We start from the raw sequence: 21793 nt of genomic DNA on the forward strand, positions 1-21793 counted from the left end.
CAATGCTGAATTTGACCTCAAATACTCACTCCACTGCTTTAACATAAAATCTTTTCTTCATTAGCTATCAGTAGAAGCAAGAGCTTTTAAATGGAACTGTTGGTCTGTGCAGAAGCAGCCAATCAATTTAGCTGACAAATCTGTCTTGTGAAAGTGAATCAAGCATGGTTCCATTACTACTAACTATGAATTTAGTTTTTATTCTTCAGCACTTCTCAGATGTTAAAATTTTTCTCCAATACCATCATTACAAACTAAACAGACACCCTACCCTCTCTGATGTCCACTAAATCCTTGGTATTGGCCATGCAGCAGCAGGACTCACCAGCTGTGCTGGCCCAGGAAGGGCTGCCACAGACACCTCCTGTCTTTAGTGCCAAGCCATGCACCTTCCCAGCATCCTGGTGTCACTCTGGCATTCCTCCATGTCCACATGGCTGGTGTGGACAGCCCAATGCCCTTCCCACTGTCACAAAACAGACTTCAGTGTCAGACTCAGGCTTGCAATTGGTTTGACCCAGCATTTGACTGCAGGGAACCATACTGTATCCCTTTTAAATGAATTACCATTGGGCTCCAAAAGAGCACCTGTCTCTTGCCTTCCACTCACTGTCAAGTGTCACATTGAGGAACAGGATTGCTTTGAGCTGCTCATTTGCAACAACACAATCTCCTGCACTGTGCCAGCACAACCATTTGTGCAGCCACTTAGAAAACCACTTAGGCAAATTGATCCTGTTGGAAAAAACAGTATTCTAGGAAGAAAAAAAAAACCCCAAATGGTTTCAAATTGCTACTCTGACCTAGTTCATTACATGACTAAAAAAGTGGTGATTCCAGCAAAGTTCAAGGGATGAGAAAATGACAGAAGATAGGGAACTGCGGGGAGGCACAAAAATCAACCATCTTAATATCCAGTGTTGATTCTGACGTGCAGCTGTCAAAAAATAATCTGCTTTGAGGACCCTGAGAAACTATGCATGTTTCCAAAGAGAGTCTGGTAAGGGAAATGATTTTCTCACTTGGCTTTAAATTGACAGCAAATTATTCCCCATAACACAAGCTGGTTGTGCCAAATCAAGCATCTTTCTAATACCACACAAACAAGTTGATGAGTCTTCTGTGCTGCCAGTGGGATAAGAGATTATCTAAATGCATAACGGAGTTAAACACACAGGAGCCTTAGCAAAATAGAACCAGCAAACAAATGCAACAGGATGTTATGTAGCAATGTATACAAAGCCTACATACAACCACTTTAACAAAGTTGGCAGGAAATATCCCTGTGCGATTCCCACATTTTCCTCTGTACCACTCGCTATCAATTTTCTCCAAAAGACAAACAGTGTCTCCAGAATGAAGGTCCAAGTCATCAGCATGCTCTGTAAGACAACATCATTTCAGTTAACAGTACTTGTCACACTCACTGATTTTCTCTGAGTAAAACCTTCTTAACACAAATACTACAGACAAAACCAGAATGAGTTTTAAAAGAGTCTTAATTTTACCTGATAAATTAATTAGCTTTAACTGAAAGACTGACCCATCCACAGCTAAACCCACTGATTTGAGCAACTCTATGTGCAGACCTTGCAGACTGAGCTTCCACACGATTTTTAAGCTCTAATTTCTAAGAAAAGATCCATTTGAAAGTCTTAAGAGTAAAACATGCTTCCAGAATATTCACATTTACTTACCTGCAGGAAAATCGTGCAGGACTACAGCATGAGGTGCACTTGTGTCAGAAACCTTTGGAGGGTGGTTTGAATCCTGACAACAACAAATAAATCCAAGTAGTTTATAAATCATGGAAGATACTAACAGATTCTCTGTTATGTACTCCTGAATTCATTTTCTGACTTTGGACATAGAGTTGTTCTGGTATTGCAGAAGGAAATGGCTATTGGTCTGAATTCTGTATACCTTTTGCCAGTGTAAACAAGAATACATTTCACCAAAATCTTCCTTTGAGCCAGTGAAAGGAAGGGAAGGCATACAACTTTTCCAAGTATAGAAGAAGCCTCAGCTATCTCCGTGGGTCAGAAATCTGCAGCACTGATAGCAGCACTCATTGCAAGGGCTGTGGACAAATTCTGCACTGGTGCTTCATATTTGGTGCCACCAGTCACTCTTCCTTGCTCCAGAGAACACCCAACCCAACTCTGCCCCAGCACACTCAGCAGGAACAGCAATATGCCAACAAACATTCCAAGAGGAGAAGGAAGCCACTATGCCTTTGCTTACACTGAGGTAACACTGAGAGGAGCTGACAGTTTTGTTGTGGCATCTTCGTAAAGAGAAATTATATTCAAAATGCTGAGCCACCTTCTCTGTCCCACCCACTAGGAATTTTTAGGCTGTACTGATGGCAACGACAGTGTGTGAATTACATTCAAAGTAATTTACTATGTACAAAAAAAACCCCAAACCAAACCAAACCAAACCAAAAAACCAAACAAAAAACCAACCAACAAACAAACAAACCACCAAAAAACCCACAGAAAACCCCCCAAAAACCCCACCAATAATCCCAAACATAGACAAAGATAAGACCTGAATTACAACAAACAACAACATACTGCATAGAAATCTATTTCAGCTACATAGGCTTTTGATAATAGTCAAAAAGGCTGCTCATTGCTCTAATTTCCATTAGCTATTTAATATTAATAGGGTCATGCCCTAAAACCAAGTCAGGATCTGTAGAAGCAGAGAGAAGAACATAGTTTGAAGTTCGTATGTCAAAGCCAATTTGCTGATGTATCCTGTACAGCACTTCATAAAGTACTCATTTATCTTTTGCTCAATTCTCAGATACTCAGCCAAGGGAGTGATTATTTTCCTATGAGATGGAGGAACTTCACCAGTTTCCTCTCCCTTCTGGCACTCCAAGTAATTACTCTTGCTCTGTTCCATAAGCTGAATATCCCTGTGCTATGAGGCAAATCACCATTATTGGGTTTTGTTTTGGCAGTTGTTTTGTTTTGATTACAGAAACACAAGGATTTAATAAATCACTATTACATGTCTCAGTGTAACCTCTGAAGACTAAAACATTTGATACTTCACTGCAACAGGAGTCTTGTTCATTGAATATTTAAGCCAGCAGGAAAGAAGCACCTTACCTTACAGGACAGCTCTCCAGTGCTCCTGGGAAGACAATCTTCCTTGGCAACTCCATGAGGCACAGGCAGCTTGAAGAGAAACAGAGGCAAATGGAAAAGTTTTTTTCACTTCTAAGCATCTCAGATTTTCACTTCAAGTGATAATAGTCAGATGATTGAACTATTTAAACCACCCACTACAGGTAATTAGGAGTCCAGTGGAAGAGGACAGGTTCCTTTGGAAGGCATTCAGAACAGACCGCTGATGATATGAACTGACACTCTGAAAAACTCAGGGGGTGTCACCCCCTTTAAAAGTGTCTTAGACACTTAACTGGTATCACACTGTACACTACAAGATATTCAGAAAGACTCTGATGCAGAAATATATTCATTTGTCATGGAGGGCACTAGAAAAACACCCTGGGAGGAAATTTTCCATTGACAGTAAAACTTCAGGGCAGGAAATTACTACTGATCGCCTACAGAAAAAAATTCATACACAAAACTCTAAATGCAAAAGTGAAAGATTAAAAAGGTGGCAACAGAAAGTTTCCACTTCATGCTGATGGAATTTTGATGCTGTTCATGCTATGGCTGCATGGCTGCTTTTTTTGACAACAGCACCAGTTCAATCAGCCATCAGCTCTATCACTGACCAGTTTCAAGTTTCTGGGGAAAGACCTTCTTTGTTTTTATTTGCAGTGTTGATCCATTTGTATTTAAAATTCCTTAATAACACATGCAATACCAAAACCATTTTTAGAATGAAAAGGGATGGCATCAATAGCATGAAAAATATAAGATTTGCAATGTTACATTCCTCACACTTTGCAAGCTTGATTAAACAAGGTCAACTACTTTATAAGTTCCAATGCTTCCCCAATTTCCCTAAGCATTTTGATATGTATGGCTGAACCAATATAAAAATGTAATTATTCAGCATAATCTCACTGAAAGAGAATTCAGAACTGGTGACTGGAAAAAGAACCCCCAAGCCCCAAGAGCTATGCATTAAAGATAATATAATTACATATATACACAGAAATACACCACACAGGTCTATACTTTACATGTATTTATTGCTTTCTCCAATATTGCCTCACAGGACTTATTACTATTTATCTACTAGCAATTTCTAGGGAAGATTATGCTGATAGATGCACTTTGAAAGCCACATAATAGTAACCTACTTTAGCAGGTTTAACTACCTTTTTTTCTACTATTTTAACCAGCACTGTTTTATAAAAACAATGTACTCAGACAGAATATCTCAACTCTCACCATGTATTTATTGTAGAGAGGATGACCTGGTTTAGGTCTAGGAGGTAATGCTGGATCTGGATTTTTAAAGACTGCACTTTTTGCTCTCTTGGGTCCCAACCTGAACTTGTTGTTTTTTTTATCAGAAGCGATGTCCGAACTAGATCGCGAAAGAACATCCTTCTGGGAGGAGGTCTTGGCTGCAGAGAATTTTGGTGGAGGTGGCCTTCCAGGAACACTTTTAGGTGGGGGAGGTCGAGCAGGTATAATTTTTCCATCCACAGGCCTAAAAATTGTGCAAACCATCAGAGAAATATACATATTAATAAGCCTGCCACTTCACCCTAGATACAGAGTGTGCAGTAAGGAAACAAGATTTGTGATGACCTGGGCTGTACAGTTTGTAGTGTCTGAAGCTTTCCAGGAATACATGAACTCTTCAGATCCTGACTGGGACCAGATGATCAAGCCCTGAGATAGATCCTTTGACTACATATTTCCAAGTCTGCTCACCAGCAGCCTGCCAGCTTTCTGGGGAGCCCACTAAATAAGGAGGATTTGTTTCAGCAATCCACCTCCAAAAAGAGCTTTCTTTGTAGCTGCTGCAGGATGAAGTTCTGCTATTGGAGACCTTTTGTGAAAGTTGGTCTTCAGGAATCAACTAGCTCATTCCTTGGGATGTCACTTACCTGAAGTGACTCTGATGAAACTCATGACATATCACACCACTTTGCACACTGCCATCAACAGCAGAATTTACCATTTTTTATGCAACAGATGTCTACCACAGAAAGAAAACACTGGTGAAAACACTCAAGTTCTCTGGCAATGCTAAAGGCCCCACACTCCTATTAGCAGACAAGCAGTTTAGAAACCAAAATCAGAGACTAGCAAGTGACAGAAGTAATATTTACTAGCAATTAATATTAATAGTAATATTCCAAAATTACAGTATCATTTGATTGTTATTGGGATATCTTCAACCAGTTACTGCAAGTTTCTGCTACAACTGTTTTTTTGTTTCATATAATGTAATTCAGCGTAATTATTTGCTCATGTACAATCCTCATGGGTCTGCAAAAATTATCAACCCCAGAAAATGTGCATTGATGGATCTTTGAAGTATCATTCTAACACATTTTGTGAGTGTCACCATCACTTGAGAAGATACTAGTGCTCTGCTAATGCTCCTGATAAGAGTTCTCTGTTGCTATTTGAGTATGGAACAATTTTTAAATGTCAAAAAAATTTTTCCACTTCTCTTCATCATCCATCTCTTTCTTTTCTTGGCCTCATCTTAAACTAAACATTTTTAATATTGACAAAAGGGGATATTCCAAGTTAAACTACTTTAAATCTGTAAACAGACCAACTCACACATTTTTAAAGCAACTTAACTAAACAAGAAGACCCTAACAAGCAATTCAGTGAACAATTACTGCTTACTTAAAATAAATTAAAAATCCATTTGAGCAGAAGAGTGAAAGGACAAAATATTTACTGCAGTCCCAGAGACCCTCATAAGAATCAGGAATGTTATGCTAAACTGAATGTGGGGAAGAACAAGCCAGTAAATGAGGTGTTTCCTTGTGGTGCATCCATGTTCTTTCCTGTTAATTAATCCTTATTATTTCTGATAGACTCATTTCAATAACAGAAAATATTCTCTTGTCCTAACACAACAGAGCAAACTCTTGTGTTTAAACTCACAGATTTAGAATGCAAACACTGAGATAACCACAGTGGGCTAGCTAGTCAATGCCAGATCTCCATCCACTGTGTCTCTGGCACTGATGGATATGAATTAAAGGCTGGTCCAGCAACCTTCGCCCTTGCACACATTCTTTCTTTTTGGCTCACAAGAATAAAAAACCCCCAGGTTATCATTGATCCTGCACCTGCATTTTAGGTCCAAAGTGTATAGACTAGCCAGTGCTTCTGGGAAGCTGCTGGTCCAGCATCTGCCCTTTTCAGGGTGGCATCATCTGCCACCTCCATTCCTTCACCACCCAAATCCCACCACAAGTGCAAGTGCTGTGGGTGAAAAGGTTAAAGATTCAGAAAGGAATGACTGTCAGCAGCCACTGTACATTAGCTGAAAAGTCAAACAGCTGCTCTCCTATAACCTCCCTGCTCATACCATACTGTACAAACAAGTATTAAACAGCTACCAACTTGGTCCTGCCTATTTATTAGTGAGCAGTGTGCCCAGCCAAGACTGTTGAGCTATGGCTGGAGTCAAGAGTGTCTACACTGAGACTAACTATGCAAATTAATTTAGAAACAGCACTTTTAAGGGCTTTTGGAGAACCACACTCACCTTGGGGGTAGTAGAGGTTCTAGCTGAGGCACTCCACCTTGTTCTGAGTGATCCAACTCCTACAACCATTCAAAAGAAAAAAGACATTTCTTTAAGCCTAAGGAAAATAAAAAATCCTGTTTAAATGATATAATTCTTATATCAAATTATATCATATGGACATGAAAAACAAGAATTTCTGAAGGTCTGTGAGCAAAGTAGTAAGAATTATGGTGTGATTCTGCAATTTTAAAGTGTTGTTGGATATGGAGAAAAATATGGAGGGCAAATAAGCTGATTTACCACCTGAAACATAGCTTCAATTGTGCATTAAGTATGACCCAGCCCCTCCTTTCCTACTACATGCCAGTAAGGACTTAAGAGCCAATTCCAAGAGAGTCATACAACTGTACAATTACGCTGCCCACAGGGCTTTGCTTTATCAACTTGGATTTAACTTTGACACATGGAACACTTTGAACAGGCTTAAAGCAGAAAACATGACATTAATGCAACTCGCACAGGACAGCATCTCTTGCAAACAACATTAGCTCCCATTAAAGAAGGCATCAAAATATGTTTGCTAGAGATCTAACACACAAATCCCAGTGACTCTTGCTTTGGCAGATTAAGGCATCACTCCGCCCAGCTGCCCATGCTGCCCTGCCAGAGATTACCCCCATACAGCAGTCAGAGAGGAGGACATGTGCCATGTCTGAAGGGCTTGGACCACAGCGATGGATTAACAAGTGACCATCCTTACTGCCTCCTGCTGTTCGTTTTCATCCCAGTGCCAGAGAGCTCTGCCAGCTCTGGGGAACAAGCACAGCTGCTTCTGAAACAGCATCATAAACCAGAGTGCTGAATCTGGGTTCAAAAGAACCCTTTCTGAACCAGTACTTCTAGACAGGTCTGAACAGTCTTGTTTACTTAATTAGCTTCTTGAATATGCCTGAAACTCGAACAATTTCTGTGATTTTTCTCATCTAGAAAACACTCAGATATATTTTGTGATAAAATCTAAGCCTTGATTGAGTTCCCAAATTTCATGTTCTGATTAAATGACCCTATTAGAAAGAAAACAACCTGCCACTTTCAGATGAGGATGTTATCCTCATATCAAAAATTTTCCTCTTCTGTGTGAAAAGGAAGAAATCTGTGCCAACTGCCAATTGTTGCTTATGGGCAACAATTTTTGCTGTTGCCATTTAATCACTTCCACTGACAATACTGGTTTTAGAAGCACAGCTCTTACCTTTCCAAACATAGAATTTCAATGTTCCAGTGGATTCAATACAATCTTTTTTTAAAAGCTGAAGCTTACACGTCTGTCACAATAATCTGGATGACACTGTAAAAGTTTTGGAGTTCCACTGCATAAAATGTCATTTAATGTCTTGTTTCATAAATTATTTTTTTCAGCATTATTCAGAAAAGGTGGAACCTCTCTGCACATCCTTTTCAATGACAATATTTTAATATCCTTTATCTTAATAGCAGAGGTAGCTACAAAGGCATTTGTTGGCAGCATCCATCTTGTAAGGGCTCTTAATTTGATTTGATCTTTTACTGCCTGTGGCTTTCACAAGATTCTCTGCCATTCTTGTCATCAGAAAACTCAATATTTGTAAATTTTACTGTCATTTTCTAGTTTAACTCCCTTTTGAAAATCTGTGTCAAATGTCATTTAGCTACAATGCCTACCATTACTATGTATGTGCCCCAGAGCAAGGAGCAGAGCCTTACTTCCCAAAATAGGTAGTTCTACTCAGCAGAAAGAGCTGGATTCTTTTACATTCTTCTACAGAAAAATTTTCTCTGCCTGCAAATTAGTACAGACACCAAGAGAAATTGTGTGCAAGAAGGTAAAAAATACATTTCTAAAGCACAACACTGACAACATTTCACTATGTAAATCCCACTGGACTTTGAGCCACTTTGCAATGCTTTTGACACTCACTTGCAGAATCATGATTTCAGATGATGAATACAGAAAACTGAAGATAGATATGATCAAAGCTTAGTAAAATCACCAGAGTCTTTTTCAAAAACTGACAGCAGTCTAAATTACCTAATTAATTAGAGAACAGAATTAAAAGAAAAAAGCCGTATATTTTTGAGTAGTTGTTTTCATCTTCTGGTCCTTCCAACAACTTACTTTACCAATGCTTGAGGATCACAAGAGATCTTTTAACCAAAGCAGACAATGCTGTAATACAGGAAAACAGTTCTAACTTACCCCTTTTTTCACTAGGTCACCACTGCTGAGTTTTCCCACTGTGATATTGGATGTGTTCCCAATAGGCTTTTCAGCAGGAAGTGGAGGAGGGCTATGTGGGTTGTCATTTAAGGCTGTAAAAAACAAACAAAAAATCCCAAATGAAAGTCTAATTAATACCCTCTTCATGTGGATCAACAATAGATAAAGGAATCCACTTTTGTTTGGGACATTTTTTGTGTGAATGCAACTTCCTTCCTCAAAGCTGGAGCAGCCAAAGGGAAGAACCACTTAAAGAGCAGTGAAGCTTTGGAAAAGGGATGCAAGGGGAACATCCTAACTCTGAGGCTGAATTCAGAAGTACTTCCCATGCTGCAAAATGGATCTTCACTTTAATCTAAGGACACCAGCAAGTCATTTCAGAGTTTCAGCTGCAATATTTGGTGATATAATATTAGATGAGTAGAAGAGTTTCTACCCCTTGGAATGTCAGATTCATTACTGGATACCCTGAAACGCCATCACCACATTTCTAAACTGGCTCACTTTTTTTTTTCAGCTGTCAGCTCCTGGAATATCCTTCAGGCTGGAAAACAGCTGAGGGTTATTTCAAGCAACCCTGAAAGATCAGGAGACTTGGATGGAAGAATCTCGAGAAAGGTAAAGGCAAGAAAATAAATTATTGCCTGCTACAAAATTCAGGATGACAGAAAACAGAGATGGAAGTTGCCAGGTAGTCTTTAAGGAGAAAAGCAAGTTTAGACATGGAAGAGGAAACACTACAGATCTTACTAGGGAAGAGTGATGATGTCCTCATGCTCAATAAAGAATAGAAAACCCTTCTAAATATATGACATTTGTTTTCAGTGTCTCTGCCATTGAAACTTGGGAAGTACTTGGACAGGTTTTACCAGCATATTTACCAAACATTTTGTCTTTATATATTGGAACCATGTAATCTATTTTACAATCTGTTTGTCTAACAAGAAAATTAATTTCATACAAAAAACCACAGACACTTAAGCTATTCTGACTTCCAGTTGAACTTGGAGTTACATTAAAATATGTGTAGACAGCCTGGACATTAATAGACTAATGACAAAAAAAAAAGGAGGAGAGATGCTATTCAAAACAAAACAGTTGCTCATTTTACGAAAATTACTCTCAACGAAGAAACAACACATAGAAAAGAGCAGTGTTGTTTATTTTCAACACTTTTGTGGCATTACTGTTATGTAAAACACTGCTGTGATGTTTAAAAATGAGTCAGTTCAGTTCAATGGATCAGTTCAATTCTTAGGAGAAGCTCACAGTTACAGTGACCAGGCACGGGGCAGTTGGCAGTGACCAGGCACAGGGAAAAAAAGTTCATCACTTTTCTAAGGTACTACAGTGGATGAAAAGTAAAACCAATACCTGGCAGTACCAAAAGAAATCTTTTTTTATCATGTCTTACTGATAAAAAAGCATAAAATATTTATTTACCAATTCCAATCCTGCTATATACACGGATAGCCAAATTTCCTCTCCCTTACTCATTTTAAAGTCAGAATTAAAGGAACTAGAAGAACAAACAAAAAAAAAAAATCCCCAAGAACTAGAAGGCAGATGTTATTTTCAGTGATTTCTAAGTGTAATAACTGCAGTGGAACTTTAATGTTTCCTTTCTGACCACATCTCAACAAAAATGCTAGTCCTAATTGAAAACTTCACTGGAGATCAAATTCTTAAGCAGCTCTGTCCCCTTTTTGGTAGTGCTGGGTGGGCTGGTTTTGGAGGGTTTTAAAATTTTGTGTTATTTTTTTTTTGTTTGTTACTGGGGCTTTTCAGTTTTTCCTGGTTCCTGACAGAATTTATCTCCTCAATAAACAAGATGGCACAAGACTCACCTGTACTGAGATTATGTGGCCCCTTTACAATGTAAACTCTATATATCAATTTTTACTTTGGCCCAGTTGTACTGTTCTCCTCTTTTAACTTTTAACAGGTTACATTTCTGCAGCAGCTCCTGTTTGACAAAAGGCTACTCTGCTTTCTTGGAATATGCTTCTGTTCCCTCTATCCCATTAATCTTCCAACCACTGATTCCCATAAGGCAGGCAGTCCTTCACAACCTCCTGCTGTTTGTAGCTAAATACAGGACCGGCAGCCCTTTGTGGAAATTTCAATTACCACTAGAGAGCAGCAAGAGCCCAGTTATCTACAAGTTCAAAAGGGTATCCATCTCGAAAAAAAAAGGAAAAAGAAAAAAAAGTCAGGTAGTTGGTTGGCTTTTTGTTTAATTTTAGTTTTAATTGTAATTAAAATTTCCTTTATAGAGAAGAATTATGTCATAGTTCCTTTTCAGTAGTTCATAAACATATTCTTCCAATTGAAAAAAACTTTTCTTTTTAATCAGGTATTAACAGAAAGATTTTTCCTCACAGCTTTATCTCCAGTCTTCTCTGCATTTTTAATAATTTCCACTGCATTTCTTACACATGCAGGGGAAAAGAAAATTGAGTATTTTAACAGTGGGTTGATGACGGGGGAGATGGGAAATAACGAGTGAAACTACTATGAGAAATACCACCTGGCCATACAGTTTCCACAAGTTGACTGTACACCTACTAAATGTGGCAAAACATGATTTTGAAACATGAGTTTTAAGAGCTATCTTTTGACATTTTTCCCTAAGCTCTGAGGATCAAAGATAAAGCCAAACAGAATTCTGCAAGTACACACTCCAGCATACAAAGACCAACACAAAGACCTTGTGGCTCATTGATAAATTTCCACTCTGAGATGCTGTCAGTGTCATTTGTAAAGCTGTAAAAGATTAGAGGTGGCAGGCTTTAGGAATGCAGTGACTCTCAGAAAACTACAGTCAGGACCCTGACGCAAAATTGAACACATAAGGTTTTTGCATCCCTATTCTCACATGCCTTTTTTTATTCCCTTAAACTGCTACCTAAACATTCTTGCTTAAATGGCCACAGATTTCAAAACTAGCAAGGATCAAAGGAACGTTTTGATTTAAATGATGAAAACTATGCTAAACATCCCAACCAAGTTGTATTTGAAGGAAAGTTTAACGCACCAATGTTTTTCTTTTTACAAGGAAGCTTGGGAGCAGCACTAAAGGTCAGTTAGGCCAAAGGTTCAGCTCTCGTAGCAGACAAAACAAGGTTGCTTCTGCTGCAAGGGTCTCCTCCAAGTCTTCCTTTCCAGCCTGTAGATCTGCCCCTTACATACAGTTTCACCTCTGATATGCATTAGCTCCATCAGGTTTGAGACATCAAACTCCAGGGAGGGAGCCCAGTGATGCAGGAGGAAGAGTGGAACACTCATTTACCTCTGCCTCCCACCCCAGCCCTCAGGGCTGGCTCCTCTGACTTGTCAAACCATGCCATGGAATTCCTCTGGCAGCTGGTTTTAGCTACTAAACAGCAAATCACTTAAGCCCCAGTTGAAATGGTTTTCTAACACATTTCTCAGACATTTGGGAGAAGAACTCACATTTCCCGGGTTTAGCTGGGATTCGGATTACAGTGGGTTTCCGAGCCAAAGCTGGCTGAGCCGTCTGCTCCTTGGCAGGTTCACTTTTGGTAAGGAACTGAAACGGATCTAAAAGGAGAAAAAAAACCCAGCATCTTTAATGCTTATTTGTTGAACACAAATCTTACCAAATATTGCTTTCATTATTAAGGGTATTTAAATTTCACACTCAATACAGTAATAAAAATAGATAGATCAGGCTGATGCAACTAGCACAGCCAGCTCTTTGTAAGTAACAGCTCTTCTTTGTACATCTGCTTTCATAGCTGACTTAACATAAACATGCTCCAGATACCTTCTGGAATTATATGAGCCACTGAACAAGTGGAACTGCATTGCTTGGTAAAAGGGACCTGAAATCAGAATGGCTTTAGGGAAATGTTTACAAAGCACCTGATCTAATGCACTGACATAGATGTGAAAACATTCACTGAAAAGTTTTAATCAATGCAATCTTGTCAAAGCTAAACCATCAGCACTGCAGCAGATAAAATACCTACTGAAAACATACAACATTTAACTACTACTGATTACAATACGTCCTTGCTGTAGAACAACTAATTCTTCTGAAGATTCTGCATAATTTTGTTGGTTATAAACCAGTTCCCATGGTGGTTCACACCAAGGAGAGTTGTGCCTGAGCTCTGCCCCTGCCTGTATCACTCATTCCTCTACAAGCCTGCCCAAGCATTCCACTGGTAAGACAGGAGCAATGTTTCTCATGCTTCATTACCTTAAACACTGGTCTCTTATTAACAGGCATAGGAACATAGGTGCATGTAGAAGACAGCTCTAAAAATACTAGTACATAAATAAAGACCAAATTACTGTGTTCTTTCTCAAGTAGACCTTCATGTCAAAGAGCAATACTTCTTTCTTCTTAACAACTGCTACTTCTTTGTCTGACATTATCAAATTCTGCAGTAAAATGGCAATGCTTAACAGTATCATAAAAGTGTAGAGTAGAAACTGGAGAAGGACTCTAGGTGATAAATCTGACACACATTCATAGCCACAACAATCGAGTCTGATCTCTTCTGCTGGCCTTTTTAGATGTGTAGCTCAATGAAATGTTATTTATGGAGTGTCATAGTCCAAGAGAAGAAAGATGCAGGGCATCTCTTTGAATTCATCATGACTTTAATAAAAGCATACCCTTTCCCAAAACTACTGCCATACTTCCTGATAAAGTTGGAAAAATTTGTGTTTGATAAAATTTTATCTTCAACACTTAGAAAAAACTGTTATGTCATATGAAGTCATGATTTCTTATGGAAAATTTTGAACAATACAATCCAATCTGAGCAAGACACTACATATCTGTGCCTGGCAATTCACATAAGATTTAAGAAAGTCCAGAAATGCAATATTTATTTAAGAACAACCTCATGCCCTCCCACATGCACACCACTCATGGTGAGCTGGCCACAGCTCCCCCTTGCCAGTGCATCTGCCATCAGCCCCCCTGGCAGTGCCCCCAGCTCCTGCTGCCAGTGTGCAGCTGTCACAACAGCAGGGACAACATGCCACAGGGCCCATGCATGCCACATCACCCTGCTCAGATGTCCACCTCCCACCAGCCCCTTGCTTAGGGCTTTCTTCACAGGCAGATCCAGCCCGTATGGCTGTGCTGTGTGGATTTGTGCCACGGCCTCTCTTAAAGCCAACCTGCCTACAGGTTCCCCAGAAACCCACCCGGCTGCCTTCAGATCTCATTTTAATCAGGAATCAAGCAAATCAATTCCTTCTGTCAGGATGCTTGTACAAAAGCTGGGACTGTACACTCCAGGTACAAAGGATCATGGCAGGTCAGCAATTTGTCTACAGATAAAGGTATACAGGCTACAGTTAAAAATAAATTCTGTTACCATATAGACAAAAGATGGCTCCATCACATTGTGCCCAAAGATTTCCACTGCACCTGGAAATTAGGTATGGGCAACACATAATGCTTTAGAATGTAAGGGTGAAACAACATTTTGTTCAAGTTATGGATTGGCACATGAGGGTAGAGGGTTTGGGTCTCTTCACTGAAAACTGCATCACAGCAAGAGTTTTTGTAGAGGACTTGAAAACACAGACCACAAGTGGGGTAGAAGCATTCTGGAAGTACAGTCATTATAAGGAATCAAAATCCCACCACTGGAGCAAGCCTGCAATATTCTTTTACTATTTTAAATCTCCATCTGCTAGCTACAATGCTAACATTTGAATCACATTAAAAAAATCCTGAAGATTTATCAAATCTTGCTGGTGTTTAGAGTGACTTTAAGTGCAGCTGAAAAAAACCCCAAACCCTGAAATTGGGCTTTGTTCTCTTTCAGTTATCTGGCAACTCTACATCAGACTTGAGGAGTGACCCTGGGGAGGCAGCAAGGCCTCAAAACTGCATTTGCCTAAAGGGAAGCTGGAGACACGGGATGAGCAGAGGAAAGGTGAGCAGGGCTAAGTCATGGGCTCCTTGACACAGCATGACCATAAGGAACACTCTGGCACACAAAGCACCTCTCAGGGTAAGGTTCTGCAAAGGTGAAGGAAGTTCTGCATGAAAAACGAGGAAACAGTTTTCCAAAGCCTCCATCTCATGAAAATATAAACACTGAGAGACCAAGTGGAAATGCTCCAAATATCTCAAACAATCAAAGTTCTGTAAATTTAAAGATTTAAAATTGTAAAAAATTGCTGTTTGTCAGCAGTTAATCACTGCATGCATAGAAAGTTTTCTTGACCATTCAGCAGTTGGCAGAGGTCTCTACATCAATACATCTGACAATTTTTAAGTCTGAGAAAAGCAATTTCTAAGGCTGAGAAAACCATTTGATGAACATTAGTTTTCCACTCATTATCTTATGTTCAATTATACTGTTGTCACCTCATAATTAGTTTAAAACTCATTACCTTGTTTGTGTTATTCCATTCCCCAGTGCTGGGCTTGCAGCAGAAATTGGCTGAGAAAATGACTGTGCTGCTTTGTGCAATGGGACTGACAACATATCAAATTTTTATGTTGTTTAACAACAATTGGGCATCATTTGAGCATAATTCATGGAGGTGTGAAAACAGAATTGTTAATGTACTCATTTAAAGCTTCTCAGCTCAAGGAAATTAATCTGCAAGTAATTTTTCATAAGACATATCAACAGACTTCTACTGATTTTTTTATTAAAGTTTTACAACAGTGCTTAAAATCTGTGGCTTCCTTAGTCTCATTTTTCTAGAGCTTCTGTTTCAAAGGGTTATGTGATAACATGTATTACTGTGCCTGTTGGAAGGAAAGACAAATGCAAGCTGTGTATTCTAATAAACCATACATAATCTCCTTTCTTTTAATTTTGGAGAAACAATCTTTTACCTCCCATTCACATACACCACCCTTGTTTAAAATGAAAAATGAGGTTACAGAAGAAGTAGTAGATCTTGCCCATGCAAGAAGGATAGATGGGTATCTTCCTGAAATATTTACTGATAGTCCTTAAGTGAGAGGTAGTAAGATGGGGATACCTCAGTAGCAATTAGGGGAATCTCCAAACAAACAGTAAGTGGAAGGCTAAAAGCCCAGATAGTACAATCTGTTGTGAAGATGCTCAGTCCTGCAAGAAGTACTCAGTACACATGAGAACAATGGAGTACGAAGGTGTGGATGCTGATATTACACTTGCCAGTACAGAAGTATGCAACTGTGTCCACTTTCAAGGTTTAATTTAAAAACCTAAATCAGCTGTTAAAGGCAAAACTCCCACATTCCCTTCACACATAACAGCATTGTCACCAGAGTCTTCCAGGAACAGAGAACAGGAACAGACCTCATCAACAACTGGTTTTATTAAAACCAAGCCCTGTGAAAGCACTCTGGTGTTTATGGAAGCATAATCAACCCATTCTTGGGGGAAAATTCTCAACAACAGGCCCCTCATAGTAATACAGCCAGAGAGTCAATGGAAACCTGACAGGTAACACCTCAAAAAGTGGGGCTTATGCCCAAGAAACACTGTGAAATGCCAAAAGTCTGATGTTCACTCAGACATTTTAAATCTCAACCTATTTACAACAACAGAGAGATGTATTAGACAGGTATGGAATCTACATTCCAGCATCAGTGATTTTACCAATCTGCTTTCCACAGTATTTTTCATCAAGAAAATTAACAGTTCACTGTTTTCAGAAATGGATTTCTGACACAGAGAATAATATGGACTACACCACCTTTCACAAAATATGCAATTTGCAGCTCCCTCTGCATGGAACATTGTCACGATCTGGCCATGACTGCAACTTTTAAGAGACTGGAAAATTAAAAAAAAAAAAGAAAAGAAAAAAAAGAGAGACAATGGGATGCATGTTCTTTCAGCATCTGGTCTGTGCAGACCCTGAAAGTAAGCTCAGGTGACACTCAGGCTTCTTGGTATTCTCTCAACACTAGGAGACTAGACCAGCTCACTCAAACAACAGGAATGCAGTATCATTTGGGAGGAGACTTAGTATGCTTCAGACTTAAAACTGGAGGAGAGGCAAGCAAATCTGCTAGAAAGAGCCTAGCCACCAGTGTGACAAAACTGCACAAAAATAAACTATATAGTTTTGTATTCTCTGTAAAGTATATAGTTTTGTATTCTCTGTACAGAAAAAATTTGCCAAGACATGCCACAGAAGATTTGACTTAAATGTACTTGCTGAAAATGCAAGCTGCCCTTAACTGAGCACTTAAATCTCATCCATGTAGTAAGAAAGCTGGAGAGCAGATAAAATCTACCACTAGAATAGCAAAACTTCTTGGACTTTTGTAATATTTAATGGTAATAAAAGCATTAATGGGGTAGAAAATGACACACATAAACTACTTGTACCTATAGAGAGATAGAGATGGACCTTTTCTGAGCTTTTTCTCTCTGGAAGTGAGAGGGGGAATGCCCATACTTTACACCTGTGTGTATCTAAAAGTGTAACCATTTGGTTCATTGTTCATCTGTACTAGTAAAGGTGATGGAAATTACACTGCCTTTGGCACAAAACTACTGTGCACACCAGCACAAGCTATTATGGGAGAGTTGGGAGGCTACTCCTCTCTCACAGATCTAGTTTGCTAGCTGATCTAAGACTAGGATAGTTCAGATTGCAAGAGCCTTCAGGAGGTCTCTGATCAAACCTCCTGCCCAGAACAGGTCAGCTGTGAGGGCATGTTGCTAGAAATTGGTTGTGGAACTTGGTCTGACTTCAAAAATTAGACACCAGGAGGTATTTGGACATACAATGGGTGACCAAGAAAATATACCCCCAAATTGCCCTGAAGATTAAGAAACACAGCCTTGTCCATTCTTGCCAGGTAAATAAATGATTTTCTATTGACAAGAGATTGAAGTGCCCCAAAACAGGCAAGCTGGAAATTTCCAAAGCAGGTAATGGAAAGCAGTCAGACACAAAAAATATTTTTTTTTTAACTGAAAATGTGAAGGGCAAGGTAATTTATAATGTTGTTTAAAATATCTATCTACTCTCTTACAAGAACCTCACATGCTTTCAGCAAAAAAAAAGGGGCTTTTTAAAAAACATTTTCTTTTAAATAAGCATTTTGTTGTTCTTTGACAAACTTTGTGAACAAAGAATATCTGTATTTTAAATACTGTAAAATAAACAGATTTAATTATCAGAGAAGACAGATCTTATTAAGAACATTATTACTTGTGTGTTACTTCACAGTATCTATAGACCTGGAACTCAAACCAAATTAATTTGCCTTTGACAACCTAAAGGGCTACACATCTATTATGTAGCTATGATTTTAAAACCTTATTTGTTTCCTGAGCCTAGATATAAGGCCCTCTCCCATACCAACTTTCAAAGTCCTTGAAGGCTCCAATTTATGTCCACTAGGCAAGCATCTGTAGTGACTGAAGAGTTAATGGATGCTTCTTATCACTTTTCCTGGAGACTGTCAACCTTGCAGCAGAACAACAGGACACAGCACAGCCCCCAATCTCCAACAGCAGCATGTCCTCACGTAAAACTGTTTTTACAGGGTTTAATGCCAAAGAGCAGATTAAAATGGATGAGACAGCTCACTCTTTTCTGGGGTGATAATTTGTCAGTAAGTAAAAAAGGAGACAGGTGTCTTGAAAATAACCACAATAAGAGTCATCAGAAACACTGCTGAACCCTAAGAGAAGCTGCATTATTTTGATGATATGTCTGGACTAATCTACCAGTCAGAAGTATTTCCTTTTTTTTTTCCCTTTTTTTCTTTTCCGTCCTGAGGAAGCAATTAAAATCAAGCAGCTGGGCAATATCGCCACAGCAGAGAAATCTGGAGTTACTCAAGCAGCAGTTTTTCTGAATTGTCTATAATGTCACACAAGTGCCACCATTCATGCCACAGGAAGCAACAATACATATAAATGAATAGCAGCATTGCTTTAGTTGGATATTTTTTCTCAGGAGAGACAGAAATGAACCTTTATACTATGATAAAGTAGTTATACAGATAAGACAATTAAGAAATGCAGTAGCCTCACTACTGTTGGACCTGAATGTAATGAAGATATCAAAATGAGGGCTGTCTCCTGCTGGCAAGGTAAGGCACTCTCTGAACTACTTTTCAAAGCATCTGGTTTAAATCGAGTTCTGCTATGTCAGGCACAGAGCAATCAGTGAATTATATGCTGCTCCAGAGAGAAGGGAGAACAGAGAAGAGCTCCCCACATGAGAAAAGGAACAAAAACATTGCAGCAATATCACCTCCAAGTTTTAATTTAAATGTGTGCTCTAAATGAACCATAATCTGATCTTCTTTGTCCAAAACATACTCTCATAACTTTTAGCAAGCAGGTCCACTACATGCTTTGACATAGCAACTAATACAAGTTACAGGTAAAAATCATGAGTCTTCTGAAGCCGTGAAATTTACACAGCTAAACTTGCACTAGGATTTAATTTCCAAGCCTTGTAAAAATGGTAAGTGAGAATTGAGTCCACCTGATACATTACCAAAACTTTTAACCACCAGGAACTGCGTAAGTTCCTGTTATCAGCCATAAAAGAAATGCAGAGGTAACCCAGATGATCCAAAATACCACAACTATCATCAAAGCATTAGAAACAAAAGGTGTAGAGTCCCAAACAGATGCCTTCACATTCTAAATGACTGACTTAAATAGAAGTAATTTCATTAGGACATAAATGGCTTTCAACATTAGCCTTTGAGTCCAAAAGTATAGCACTTAAAACAGTTTTGGGCGATGACAAAGTAGTTCTACAGATCTGTCATTCCTGACTTCTCCCTCCTAGCACTTCCCTTGGGCCAGCATCATGAGTTGGCTGCAAGATTCTGTCACAATTCCCCTCTGAATTTTGAAGCTTCCAAAGCTCCCACAGACTCCAAGTCTGAGTGGATGCTGAAAGCTTTAAAAGAAATCTCAGTATCCAGAATCTGTATTTGCACCAGAATGATTCCCCTCTTCATATAGGTAGGACAAGGAGAAAACTATTGATGTTTGGATAAGGGTAAACTCACTCAAGTAACAGCTGTGCTGCTGGAGATGCTGTCAAACACTGACAAATCTCACAGGATTGCTTGAGGTAAACTTGAATCATTCAGCTAGTTTTGGTGGTTGAACTACCAGTTAAACACTGACATTTAGACAGGTGAAACCAGAGTGGTTTGCTGCCAACACTGTTGATCTTAGCAGACACACAGTATTCAAATATCTTTCACTTGCTGTGGCGGTGTTAGCCTTCTGTTAGAGGAAGCTGATGTCTTACATCAGTCAACTAAACTGCTGTGAAGACTCTGAACTTTGCTTTGCTTATTTTACCTTCTCATTCATATGCTCACTTCAACTTCTGCCTTCTGCACCCTCCTCATCATCACTGAACATTTCCCCTTCCTCCTTTCACAGCAGGAGCCAGCAGCAGCAGGGATTGATCCCTGCAGTTCTGTTTACATTGGCCTAACACAGCCGTGCTGCTCCAGACAAAATGAAGCTCTGGTAACACTGCAATATGCAATGTAATGCTGCTCTCTGACAAACAAGATGTTGGTGCTTGGCTTCCAATGCCACTGCATAAAAGCTGCCTTCCTTTCCTAGGGTTGCCATAACAACAAGCAGAGCACTGTCATTTTGCTAAGTAATGACAATGACAAATATCTAAGAAATGCAAAGGTCTGGGGAACTGGGAGCAAGATTAGAGCTTCTCTTCCTGCCTTCACAAAACATTTTACCATGGATTCATCTTGCAAATCCCTAAGCTGTTCCTATGGGAACATGAGAAATAGCTAGTGTTAGTGCTCTGTGTTGCCTCATTTTCAGAGAGCCAGTGTTGTTCTTGTGGATGCTCTATCAGGACACTGCAGAGTATTAGTTATCCAGGCTACAGGATATCATCTTGAGCTCAAAAATGCCAGCAAAAATCTGGAATCAGTCCTAATTTTGCAGTGTAATAAAGTGGTAATGCTGCCATATCTTTTTCTCTTTAGTGGACAAGAAGGGATTGCAACACAGATGACATTTTATTGAATGAATAAAATCACGGGCAGGTGACTTAAGAAGTAAGGAAACTATTCTATGAATAATTCTTTTGTTAGCCACAAGGATGGAAAGCATTTTCTTGTTAATTAAATGAAGAACAACACCTAGGACACCAAACAGAAAGAGTAAGAACAACACTCTTATCACTTCATCATGAAAGCTGTTTTTCTCAGGTGATTTTCCTTTGTGATCATTCAACCTCTGATTTAATGGAAGAATTAATGTTTTATATTTTTTCTAGGTTGTGGGCAAGTCTGTCTTTTAAGGTACACAGCTAAAATATGATTTTCCTTTTTATACATTTTCAAAATGTAAATAGTCTCTTTTCTTGCCTACTACATAGAACAGGTACATTTTCCTTCTATTAGCTACCTCTATTAATCAAAATAAAGTGACTGAAACTACAAAAGTTTTACCCTAAATGGCATTTCCTCTAAAACCATCCACATGTACAGGGTGTATTCCATTACTCCAGTCTCCAGACACAATGATCATTTTCCCACCTAGACACCATCAGGCATACATTTCCTTCACATAAGTACAAAACACCTCTCCAGTCACCCTGTACTGCTACCTCCTTTCAGTTTTGGGGACATTTTTGCCATGTTCCTGGAATCTATCAGCCGAAGAAAAAATGGACTTGTATCCATGTTGAAATAATCACCTCTCCTGCAGGATCTTTTGTTGCCTTATTTTCCTGGCTTACATAAGCTCTCCTGAGAACTGTATGTCTGTACATAACAATCTTAACAATTTAAAACTTTAAGGGAACTTTATACATCTGCCTTGAGGCTTTTATGACAATACAGAGGAGAAACAATAACAAATTGGAACTTCATCTGTCAATATAATT

The 21793-nt window shown here is 39.0% G+C and overlaps 1 protein-coding gene across 3 annotated transcripts in view; it reads right to left on the reverse strand.

The window, feature by feature from the left end:
- SH3D19 (SH3 domain containing 19) overlaps positions 1-21793 on the reverse strand; it is an 82185-nt gene that overhangs the window by 8494 nt on the left and 51898 nt on the right. For all 3 annotated transcript variants that reach the window (XM_077177203.1, XM_077177204.1, XM_077177205.1), the window contains 7 exons: positions 12383-12490; positions 8906-9018; positions 6688-6746; positions 4389-4653; positions 3126-3194; positions 1698-1770; positions 1252-1382 (listed from right to left, as the gene is read on the reverse strand). In XM_077177203.1, the coding sequence (XP_077033318.1) occupies positions 1252-1382; positions 1698-1770; positions 3126-3194; positions 4389-4653; positions 6688-6746; positions 8906-9018; positions 12383-12490 (818 nt within the window). The remainder of the gene's footprint in view (positions 1-1251; positions 1383-1697; positions 1771-3125; positions 3195-4388; positions 4654-6687; positions 6747-8905; positions 9019-12382; positions 12491-21793) is intronic.

Source organism: Agelaius phoeniceus, chromosome 4 (genome assembly GCF_051311805.1).
Source record: "Agelaius phoeniceus isolate bAgePho1 chromosome 4, bAgePho1.hap1, whole genome shotgun sequence".
Lineage (NCBI taxonomy): Eukaryota > Metazoa > Chordata > Aves > Passeriformes > Icteridae > Agelaius > Agelaius phoeniceus.